Below are 11834 nucleotides of genomic sequence, written 5' to 3'. Positions count from 1 at the left end.
GCTAAATATTAAAACAACCTGAAAAAGTATATACCACAAAAGGCTATTATCGGTGTGTTTGTTGAGTACTTAACGGAAAGCTGCTTGCTACAATTATCGCTAAGCTGTCTCTCGATAATGCACTTAAATATACCGAATGCTAATTCAGAATCCCGCGTTTTATGTAGTAGCAGCAAAGCGAAGCAAACTTTTTAAGAAAATAAATTAAATATAATGCCAGAAGCGCCGGAAGCTACCGTTGTGGATAAACGCAATAATTTGCCATGGATCGAGAAATATAGACCGGTCAAATTCGAAGAGATTGTGGGCAATGAAGACACTGTGGCCCGTCTCTCTGTCTTCTCCACGCAAGGCAATTCGCCCAACATTATCATTGCGGTAAATTGTTTAATTGTTGACAAGAACAGTTAAATTAATGTGTGCAACGTGCAATTACAGGGACCACCGGGCGTGGGCAAGACAACAACGATTCAGTGTCTGGCACGCATTTTGCTGGGCGACAGCTATAAGGATGCAGTGCTGGAATTGAATGCTTCCAATGAACGCGGTATCGATGTGGTTCGCAACAAGATCAAGATGTTTGCTCAGCAGAAGGTGACGTTGCCACGCGGACGGCATAAGATTGTTATACTGGATGAGGCAGACAGCATGACTGAAGGTGCCCAGCAATCCTTGCGACGCACCATGGAAATCTACAGCAACACAACAAGATTCGCACTTGCTTGCAACACTAGCGAGAAGATCATTGAACCGATTCAGTCGCGTTGTGCCATGTTGCGTTTCACCAAGCTATCGGATGCTCAGGTGCTGGCCAAGCTAATTGAAGTGTGCCAACTGGAGAAGCTCAAGTACGATGAAGATGGCCTGGAGGCAATTGTATTTACGGCCCAAGGAGACATGCGACAGGCGCTGAACAATCTACAGTCGACGGCACAGGGATTTGGCGATATCACTGGAGCGAATGTTTTTAAGGTGTGCGATGAACCGCATCCCATGCTGCTGCAGGATATGTTGCAGCATTGTGCCGCCAATGACATTCACAAGGCGTATAAGATTCTGGCGAAATTGTGGCGTCTTGGCTATGCACCGGAGGACATCATTGGCAACATCTTTCGTGTGTGCAAACGGCTCAATGTGGATGAGCAAATGAAATTGAATTTTATACGAGAGATTGGCATAACACACATGAAGATTGTGGATGGCTGTAATTCCCTATTGCAGCTAACGAGCTTGTTAGCCCAGCTGTGCACGGTTGCTGAGTCGCATTAGAGATCAGAAACATTTAGAATTACTCAGTTTAGTTGTAAGATCAAGCTGGTTACAAAGTTCAGTTTAATTTACATAAACCAAATGAAAATCAATTCTTGAGTTAAAATGTTTTATATTTATATTTTATTTATACTTAAAGTTCGCAAACAGCTTACAGCAAAGTCATATTCAAAAATCGGCGCCCTTTAAAAAGTGTTACCAAGCTAGTACTTGACGCACCAGTATATTTAACTCATTAAATAAGTATATTATGTAAATTGAGCTTGCGGTCACACTGTCACATCGGTGTATTGCTAGTTGAATTTTTTTTTCGCGCACGGTCGGATATAAAGCATTGTACGAAACAATTGGTGGCTACAGAAAGAAATACAATAAAAATGCAGATGCAAACATATAAATTGGTGGTCGTCGGTGGTGGCGGCGTAGGAAAATCAGCCATAACGATACAATTCATACAGGTGAGGTGATGCCCAGGAATAAGCTGGTGACGTCGTCGTTGTCGTTGTTGTTGTTGCTGTTGGAAAAAAACTAAAAGTGCTGTGAGCATACTGTGTGTGTGTGATGTGATATTGTGATGTTTTGTTTGATTGAATAGCAGTTAGCTGTTGACACAGAACCTAACAGCATAATTCGAGAAGTCATCAATGCGGCGAATGCAAAATCTCGATACTCATCACTTTGAGACAGGGGCGCGGCGCAACGTAACAAGTGGGCTGGACCCTTGTTTTGGCAAAAGCAACAAACGACTAGTCTTGATGTGCCTGCACATCCATATATGTATATATCGTATACATATGTGATTAGATATTTATGTCGTTTGTGTATGTGTGTGTGTGTGCTACATATTTTCAAGCATAGATCATCTTCACTAAAAGCTGCAGCGAAATCAACAAGCACACACATACACATTCACACACACATGCAGTCGTATTGAATGAATTTTACGGCGAATTTCAAACATGGTTAAAGGGCGGCTCCCAGTGGAGCACCTTAACTTGGAGTTGCGCTTTTTGTTTATGGTTATCCGTGTGTGTATGTGTGTGTGTGTGTGAGCTGAGGTCAATACGACGACGTTCGTCATGGTCACGACCACGGTCTCTTGGCCCGTCGTCTAAATTCTGAATGGTGTGGCAATGTTGGCATTTATTTATAGTTATTTGCGTCATCTCCAACCTCCTCATTCATATATTTACACTAGCCCCTATATACATAAATATCTACATAAACATATGCATACACACACACACATACACATGCAACAATTGTTTTTATATGCTCTGATATTCATCTCGAATCTAGAGTGTATCTATGTATGTATGCATATGTTGTTGTTGTTCTGGAGATGATAAAAGAGGCGTCGTTGCGTGTAAACAAAAAGCACTTAAGAGAGAATGATCATTTCTTTTTAGATCCTTCACTTTAACCAAAGTAAAGTGAATATATGCGATCCCATATTCGTCTTAGATTCTTCGTTCTGATCCCATAACTTATGTTCATAGTATGAACTTCATTACATTATGAATCAGCATTAATAGCTGAGTCTGCCCACGTATGGTTTATTATATAGACCTCTGTTAATATAGAGTAACTTATTACATATGGTAGCGTACATTTTGATATCTTAAATCTTAATTGCTCTACTATTAACCACAGCGAGAAAACTTGTGAGTTCTAGCTATAAACTCAAAAACCTGTATATTTAGAACCTTATTTTAAATGAAATGAATAAAAGTGACGAATGGGTTTTAAATTGATTCTGCAAATTTTTCTACGTTAGTGATTTATTTTGTTTATACATATATGAATGAAAATGACGAATAGTTCCTCAAAATGTTTGTAATGTAACAAACGTTAAACTACAGTTTGATATTGATACTGCAAATTTTACAACGTAATTGATGTATTTTATTTTTCTTTTCATTTCCCAGAGCTATTTTGTGACAGACTATGATCCAACCATCGAGGATTCCTATACCAAACAATGTGTCATAGATGATGTGCCAGCCAAGCTGGACAGTGAGTGGATTGCCATATAGATTACAATATCATATCATTAATGCTTTTGTTTTCCTTTTTCAGTTTTGGATACGGCTGGACAGGAGGAGTTTAGTGCAATGCGGGAGCAGTATATGCGTTCGGGCGAGGGATTTCTGTTAGTGTTCTCCTTGAATGATCATTCCAGCTTCGATGAGATACCAAAGTTTCAGCGACAAATATTGCGTGTGAAGGATCGCGATGAGTTCCCCATGCTGATGGTGGGCAACAAATGCGATTTGGAGCATCAGCGTCGGGTGTCGCTGGAGGAGGCGCAGAATACGAGCAGAAATCTAATGATACCCTACATTGAGTGCAGTGCCAAGTTGCGTGTCAATGTCGATCAGGCATTCCATGAGCTGGTGCGCATTGTGCGTAAATTTCAAATCGCCGAGAGGCCCTACATTGAGGAGGGATACAAGAAGAAGGGCAAGAAGAAGTGCTGTCTGATGTAAGCAAAACGCTTGCAGTTGAATCTCACAATCTGGTGACAACAGCAGCAACAGCGAACGAATTGTAACGAGTATAACACCAAATTTTAATAATTAAATAATACGGCGCCACGACTGAGCTATAAAGTAGAGATATCGAATCCAGAGATCCACCCACAAATCCCGCAAAATGTAATGCATTTTATACCGGCCCCGCCCAGTAGCATCAACGCGAATCGAGTCACAGCTCACAGCTTCAGTTGCAGCGTTCACGCCCAGCTCGCCAGTTAACTAACTAACAAAAAAAAGAGGAAAAAAATAATATGTAATGAAACTCAAGTAAACAAATGTCCTTGCGTCCCCAGAGAGCACAGAGCATACATCCATACATGAATACATATATACATACATTTATAAATACATGCATACATACATTACATACATCCATATATATACAAGCATGCATACATACATACATATATATATATATATATATATATATAATATATATTTTTGTAATATTATTTGTTGATCACAACAAGGCAACAATTAAGAACAAAAGGTTTTTTATTATTACTATTGTGTGTGTATTATGGTTAAAAGTTGTGGAAATTTGCGAAACAAATTTTTGTGTGTGCGACTAGCGATATTTGTTTGTTTTCTAAATGCGATTAAATCAAATCAAATGAATGAAAAGTAAAATTAAATGTAATTAAATTATAAAAATGCAATGCAATAATTGAGCCAAGTTTCGTCATACGTTAAAACGTTTGTTTGTTTTTGTCGATTAAGCCAAAAGTAATGTGTTATTGTAATTTGTATTGTTATTTACTACTAATAATATATATATGTATATGTATTACATATTTATATGCTATATACAAAATACATACATACGAATATGTATAAAATGCTTAGAATTCAATAATTTGTTATCAATGATTGTGTTGTGTTGTGTTTTTTGATTCAAATAACAAATTGAGTGCCTCGTTCTCGTTGCATTTAGTCAGCGCATTGATAACAACAACAAAAACAACAACAACTACTACTACAGCAACAAAAACAAAACAACAACAAACACATAAGCAACAACAACAACATGAAAACAATTTAGAATTGATATTTGTAAACGATACAAAAAAAAAAAGAAAAGAAAAACAAAACAAAAAAGAAACGCACAATACAATAATAATTGTAAATCTCTTAAATTTATTCTATGTTTTTTATACAAATTGTGTATTTTTACATAATTCATTTTTATTATCGTACGAGTATTGAAAATATGAAAGCAAAGTGTTTATTACATTTTAAAAAAATATATTATGTATTTCTTTGATTAACTCGACACCACCCGCTTCATTTAACGAGCCTTTATTAATTTATATTATATATATTTATATTTATATACTTATATATATATTTATATATATTTAATACAAAATATATGCGCAATTCTAATAAATACATACAAATCACAAATGCTTCCAAAAAGCTGTGTTTTTAATATTCGGGGGTATTAAGGCAGATTAAAGGCATGAAAATCTACAGCTCAAGATAATTACCATAAATTACCATAATGAACTTTTCAAAAATTTCGGGCCTTTTCGAGGAAGAAAATAATGAACTGCTATTCCAGTGTGCATCCAAAACGTTGTGCAATTGTGTAAAAATATAAAAAAAGCTTAGGTTTTTGATTTTTTGTTATCCGTATGTACCAGTTTACAAAAATAATGTGCAAGCGATCAACTTACAAAAATAAATATGCGAATAAATCGCACAGCTATTTCAAAGTTCACAGCTGTATGATAGTTAAGTGGGGAAATGTAGATGAAAATTGCCTTGTTTTATTTATTTTTCAATTAATCGCCTGAGAATATTGTTAGTTCTCAAATAAATATAAAAATCGGAGTATAAGTAAATACTTTTTATTTATCATTTCAAACATTTACAAACTAATAAGCGATTAAAGTAAAGAGATTTAACAACAGATTAACAAAGTTTAAGCATTAAACTAAATTTGTTTTTTTTTTTAATTGTCTTGTTTAATATGTTTGGAATCACTTTCATTTCTAAAATGGTTATACAAAATTAGGGCATTATTATATAATATAAAGGCAGTTAAAATATTATGAAATAAATGAGAAATTTAATGAACACACATCAAGGTTGATAAAAACAGAAAAGAATTATTTTAGATCGTTGATTGATGGATTCTGATATAACAATAGATCGTTAATAACAAAGTTTAAGCATTGAACTAAATTATTATGAAATTTTTAGAAATTTTTTTGTTAGGGATATGTTAATCCAGGACTATTTAGATTACAACATTTTCTTACACCTAATTAAAGTTCCCTAATTAAGTTTGATATGGGTAATTCTGTGGCGGAACTGAAACAATGTAAAGAATAAATAATGTTTATTCTTATAGCTCTGGAATACCACTTTATTTAGAGCTAATATTGATTTTTAGGAACTCGTTCTATTTAAGGGTTTGTTAATCTTTTGGTTTGCTACGAAATCGTTAATTTTTATTCTAAAACAGAAAAATAGTTTACAAGATTCATTCTTTGCTGTAATTAAAGTTCTAATCAAGAGGTATAAGTTTCCTCTTTAAATGTTTTAGTACTATATGATTGTTTGATTTTTCGCCGGAGAATTACCCGTATGTAGTCATATGACGTCAGGATAATGAGTTGCGTCTGTTGTCTGCTGCTAGACGGCATCCTTAGAAGTGTCGAATTAATTGAATGGAATAATGAGTCGAATGCTATTTGATTGGGTATAAAAGTAGCTGTCACTGTCCTAAACCGTATAGAAGGCATCATGAATCCAAAGAGTGAAATCCTCATCGCAGTTGTGCTCGTCTTTCTGCTGGCTTGCGTGGAGTGTCAAGTAATTGAAATCAATCCAAATTTCCACAAGCAATCGATTAACATTTCAGTAATTGCAGCTGACATTCTCACCCGACTGGGGCAAGCGATCGGTGGGCGGAGCAAGTGGATCAGGCAGCTTCTTTGAGCCACAACAGGGAAACTGCAAGACCTCGAATGAGATGCTGCTGGAGATCTTTCGATTTGTGCAATCGCAGGCACAACTATTTCTGGACTGTAAGCACAGGGAATAGACGGACGCAAATGTGAACGAGGTGGACAACCAAATGATTATCTACTATTATTATAATGCTCCATATATGTATGTTTTGTGTTTTATATGTATTATATACGAGTACACAAGGTAGTCGTAGTCGGCATTTAGATTTAGAGAAGTTTTTCCTCTCCCCTTTTCATTTCTCTCAGTGTAACAAAATGTAGCCATGTACCCAACTCCAAGTCAAATAAATAAGCGCATCCGAAAATGATATAAAACAAATGTTTGTGATTGAGCGATTGACAACAACATTTGAGTCGAGACCTTGTGCCTGGTTTGAACCGCTTTTTCCGGTCATAGGTAGAGGTGCTTTACCCTTTCTGACAATTTCAAGTTCAAGCGATTTGTTTTTTACCCCGAAACCATTAATCTATAAAGGTAATTTAATTTAATTTCGAAAATTACAACAATTAAACTAGAGCACAATTCAAATGTGTGTTTAAGTGCTCCACAGTTTGAGATGACTTTGCTCAGTGTAACGCGACATTTGACAGTCTGAGCAAGCATTCGCTATGGAGAACTCTACGAAATTCCGGATAGAAAATGCTATAATAATGCTCCTTACGCTCAGTTACTCGGTCAACTGTAAGTGTTTAACGTTTTAGTTTAAAACAAATTATTATTGCACCAAGATTGTGATCGTGTCAAATGTAGTGTGTGTGTTTGTAAAGCGACAAAACATAAACAAATGAATAAACACGTATGTTAACCAACGCACAAGTGTTGTGGGGGGAAGTAATGTGTGTCATGTAAACACTTCCAACACAATCGATAGCATCGCTGGACCTAATCGGATGACAAACGTCAGTGGCCCAGATATTTTAATTTGTTGGAATTTGTTGAAATTAACAAAGCGTAGTGACGACGACAAGAGTTAATTGTGATTGCTGATAAAATTGTGTTTATTTATTAGTTCAAACAGCTTTTGCAAGTCAGCGTTAGGAAATGGACTTTTGTTATAGCAAGAAGCTTTTTTAATGCAAGGATCTGTCTAGGAGTGCTGGTGCATAGCAAACAGCTTGAACGCAATAACATTATAGCAATCAGCTTTTTAAAGCAAGGATCTGCCCAGGAGTGCTGACATCCTCTCTGCCTCATAGCAAGCAGCTTTAACGGAAGTGCGTCGTAGCGAGCAGCTTTTGTTGCGCTCGCTCGCCCGTTGCTCACTGAACCGGCCCTGCATAACTGGGCGCCCAACGATTTACAGCAGATAATTATCTGCAGAAGTCAACAAACGTTGGCAGGCATCAAAATTGTGTTATAATTGAATAATTTAACAAATATGAAATCGCCGTAGTTGGCTGACTGCAATCAAATACCGTCCACTTAGTTAGTCGCTGACCAACATTGGGCACAATTGGCAGCATGTTGCTGGAGGAGTTCTGCGTGAAGGTCTATTGGTGGCCATTTCTCTCGTATTTGGCCAGCATCAAAGGACTGTGTCCGCTGTATCCGACAGGTTACTATCCCATCTATCCGCTGCCACCGCCGCCGCCACCACTGCCTCCGTCACAGCCAGTTACACTAATTCCATTCCCGTCGTCCACGTCCGCAGTGATACCGACGTTTCAACCCACGCCGCCGCCTCTAACGCTGCCACCGTTCCCACCACCGCTCACCACAACAACCACTACGACCACGTCGACATCGTCCACGTCATCGACGACAACAAGTGCTGCCACCACAACGACGAGCACGGCAGGCACAACGCTGCCAGTGCCCACCACGTGTCCAACGCAACCTTTTGTTTGCCTGCCCGGTGGCGTGCCTCCGTTGCCCAATTGTCCCTGCATCGATCCTCGCCAGCAGCAGCAACAACAGCAACAGTTGAGAGCCACCGTTGGCTCGGATATGATGATCTTTGTGCCGCTTAATCCAGGTCGACGTCGCCGTCGTCGGCGTCTCGCTGGCAAGGATTAGAAACGACTAGAACAAGCACCAACAAAATTCCAACACAACAAGAAATTCAAAAACCAAATTCACTCATACTTCCCCCTCAACATAAATTATACTTAGTTCAATTACGCAATAAATTCTCAAACAAAACAATTGGCAATCTTTGCACCCCAACACAACATTAACTAAGCCTGCAAACCTGATCCATGAGCTGTGTTCCCTCTTTTAGCCCAGCAACAGAGCTGCTATGATGCACGTTCCCGCTCCGGGACCTGTGTCCCTCTCACCTCCTGCGCCCAGCTGCTTGAGCAGGTGCAGACAGGCGCCTCCAGCGAGTTTCAAACATTTTTGGGTCAATCCATTTGTGGCTTTGATGGCTCCAGTTTTCTGGTAACGCCGACGTCTAAAATCTGCTTTGGAGGTTACCTAATTACAGTTGCCTCCCAAATTTACAGGTTTGTTGTGCCGAGCAGCGTGCGCCGCTGATTAGCCGCAGTCCCAAGGAGTATGTGCCGCCCACTAGCTCATCACTGGGTGCCTTTCAATTCTCTCCTTTGGGTGTTCCAACTATACAGAGTCCGCAGTCCACGCCGATGGTTTTTTCAGCCCACGCCGCCGCTTAATCAAGGTGCGTTGGTCATCAGACCAACTCCAGCTTTGCCAGTTCCAGGTTTTCCCTCAGCTTCCCCCCTCCAGCAACAGCGTTTGCGGTATTGGCGGTGCCACCACAAATCGTGTGGTGGGTGGTTTGCCGGTTCGAAAAGGTAAACTATAAATTTAGATAAGAAATATTAAATAATTTTATGATATTTTTAAACAATTTAATGAATGAATGAAGAAATTACTTAATGAATATGAATTCAATGTAATATTACTATAAGAAGAATGTTTCCCGGCTCCCGTAAGGTAAGGAGTATAAAAGCTTTGTGCGTCCATATTCTTAATCAGCGTCAACAGTTGAAACAATATACATACATAGCTATATCCGTTTGTCCGTATGAACACCTGTATCAGAGACTATAAGAGATAGAGATATACATATATCGAGTATGTCACAGTCGAGCACACTAGACTGAAGCTTTCTAGTAAGTAGGCGTTCTTGCTCATAAACAACTATTTCTTTAATAACTTCGACAATTTTTATCCGATCGCAAACAAATTTTCAGGAATCACAATTACTATTGTTATTATTGTATATGCCAAAATGACTCTAGCTTTTACGCTTGTTATTCGATTTGTGTTGACTTGCCGGGGCGGAAGTGAGCGGGCCAAAAATTTGAAACAATATTGATCTGCGTGTAAACATAACAAATGCTGTCGAAAAAAAATTATAGCTCTATCTCTTATAGTTTCTGACACCTAGCTGTAGCATACTAACAGACGGACAGACAGACAGACGCACATGGCTAGATCGTCTCGGCTGTTGACGCTGATCAAGAATATATATACTTTATAGGATCGGAAATGGTCCTTCTACCTATTACATACATTTCCTGTGTTCTACCCTATGGGTAGCGGGTATAAAAAGTTTAATATGTCGTTTTTCTCATCTCAAATTTAACACATGACTTTAATCATCATCGTTAAAGAACATAATTTAAAAATTTATAATATAATTTTGTTTTTAGGAGCTTATCCCTGGATGGCAGCTCTTGGATACTACGATGAAAACAACCGCAGTGCACTGAAGTTTCTCTGCGCTGGCAGCTTGATCAGCTCCCAGTTTGTGATCACCTCGGCGCACTGCATCAATCCCACTCTGACTTTGGTGAGACTTGGTGCCCATGATCTGACCAAAGCTGCAGAGCAGGGTGCCATTGATTATCGCATCAGGCGTAGCATTGTGCATGAGAACTTTGATTTGGCTTCCATTGCGAATGATATTGCGTTGATCGAGCTGAACGGCGAGGCGCCATCTAACGGTGAGTGGAGGCACTAAGCATGTCTAATATCAGATATTTGAATTGCTTTTGTTTTATTTTCGATTCACAGGCGACATTCGACCCATTTGTTTGCCCGAGGGCAACAATTTTCAGCGCGAAGATGCATTTGTTGGCATGCATCCATTTGTGGCAGGTTATGGGGCAACTAAACATCAGGGCGCCACATCGAATGTGCTACGTGATGCTCAGGTGCCGATTGTGTCGCGTCAGAGCTGCGAACAGAACTATAAATCTGTTTTTCAGTTTGTCCAGTTCAGCGACAAGGTAAGGAAGGAATTATTGTCATGTTTACGATGATCATTCATCTGATATCAACTGATATTCATTGCAGTTAATTTGCGCCGGCAGCTCCACTGTGGACGCCTGTCAGGGGGATTCCGGTGGACCACTTATGATGCCTCAGGTTAGTTACTGCTTCATCGATGCGTCATTGATTGGTGGAGAAATCTATTGTAGGGCAAATTACGCCTACTGCAATGGGTCTTAGTTGCTTTGGCTGAAAATCTGATATATTTTGACCTCTATGATATATTTTGAATGTAGTACTTCATCGATGTACCAAATATGGTATGTGGCGGTATATTTTGATCTGGTATATTTTGACATTTATTGTATATTTCGAATGTAGTACTTAATCGCTATACAAACTGTGACCTTAGCTATATTTTAGTATTTTGTGGTATATGTTTGGTATATTTTAGGAATAATACCACGCTGGTTTGCATTTACTTAAAATGGGTAGTGGGTATCTCATCCAGTATCCAGTTGAGCACTCTCCACTGTAGCTTTCTTACTTGTTTTTTAATTAAAGTTGACTTTCTCATTTTGAAATTTTCTTTACAGCTCGATGGAGGCGGTTATCGTTTTTACTTGCTGGGCATTGTCTCCTTTGGCTACGAGTGCGCCAGACCAGGATTTCCTGGAGTGTATACGAGAGTTAGCAGTTACTTGGGCTGGATTCACAATAAATTACACTCCCAAAGGGGCAAAAGGCGCTGATCCCATTCAAATCTATCTTTCTACCATACACACATTTAATATTTACTACTTAATAAAGAAAATCAAATTTAATTGAAATGTATTCAAATTTATTATAAATTCACCACAAACT

At 38.5% G+C, this 11834-nt stretch overlaps 4 protein-coding genes across 4 annotated transcripts; all 4 read left to right on the top strand.

The window, feature by feature from the left end:
• Positions 1 to 8: 8 nt before the first annotated feature.
• Positions 9 to 1422, top strand: LOC132791822 (replication factor C subunit 2). The gene is made up of 2 exons (XM_060800914.1): positions 9 to 378; positions 439 to 1422. Exons 1-2 carry the CDS (start codon positions 214 to 216, stop codon positions 1267 to 1269), a joined length of 996 nt encoding a protein of 331 aa, XP_060656897.1. The 5' UTR covers positions 9 to 213; the 3' UTR covers positions 1270 to 1422.
• Positions 1423 to 1557: 135 nt separating this feature from the next.
• On the top strand, positions 1558 to 4912 carry LOC132791825 (ras-like protein 2). The gene is made up of 3 exons (XM_060800918.1): positions 1558 to 1727; positions 3198 to 3285; positions 3349 to 4912. The coding sequence occupies exons 1-3, from the start codon at positions 1647 to 1649 to the stop codon at positions 3756 to 3758; spliced, it is 579 nt and encodes a 192-aa protein (XP_060656901.1). The 5' UTR covers positions 1558 to 1646; the 3' UTR covers positions 3759 to 4912.
• A 1638-nt stretch (positions 4913 to 6550) lies between these two features.
• LOC132791828 (adipokinetic hormone) lies at positions 6551 to 7110 on the top strand. The gene is made up of 2 exons (XM_060800921.1): positions 6551 to 6629; positions 6688 to 7110. The coding sequence occupies exons 1-2, from the start codon at positions 6561 to 6563 to the stop codon at positions 6859 to 6861; spliced, it is 243 nt and encodes an 80-aa protein (XP_060656904.1). The 5' UTR covers positions 6551 to 6560; the 3' UTR covers positions 6862 to 7110.
• Positions 7111 to 7226: 116 nt separating this feature from the next.
• LOC132793230 (venom serine protease Bi-VSP) lies at positions 7227 to 11798 on the top strand. Its single transcript, XM_060802979.1, is given in 9 exon segments — positions 7227 to 8784; positions 9010 to 9170; positions 9236 to 9379; positions 9381 to 9455; positions 9457 to 9544; positions 10409 to 10702; positions 10773 to 10987; positions 11055 to 11126; positions 11567 to 11798. Coding segments are annotated over 9 exon segments (1740 nt in total). The 5' UTR covers positions 7227 to 8249; the 3' UTR covers positions 11723 to 11798.
• Positions 11799 to 11834: the final 36 nt, after the last annotated feature.

The sequence above is a fragment of the Drosophila nasuta genome, chromosome 3 (assembly GCF_023558535.2).
Source record: "Drosophila nasuta strain 15112-1781.00 chromosome 3, ASM2355853v1, whole genome shotgun sequence".
Taxonomy (NCBI): Eukaryota; Metazoa; Arthropoda; class Insecta; order Diptera; family Drosophilidae; genus Drosophila; species Drosophila nasuta.
The sequence above is the reverse complement of the archived record's forward strand: the minus strand, read 5'-3'. Positions and strand labels throughout refer to the sequence as shown.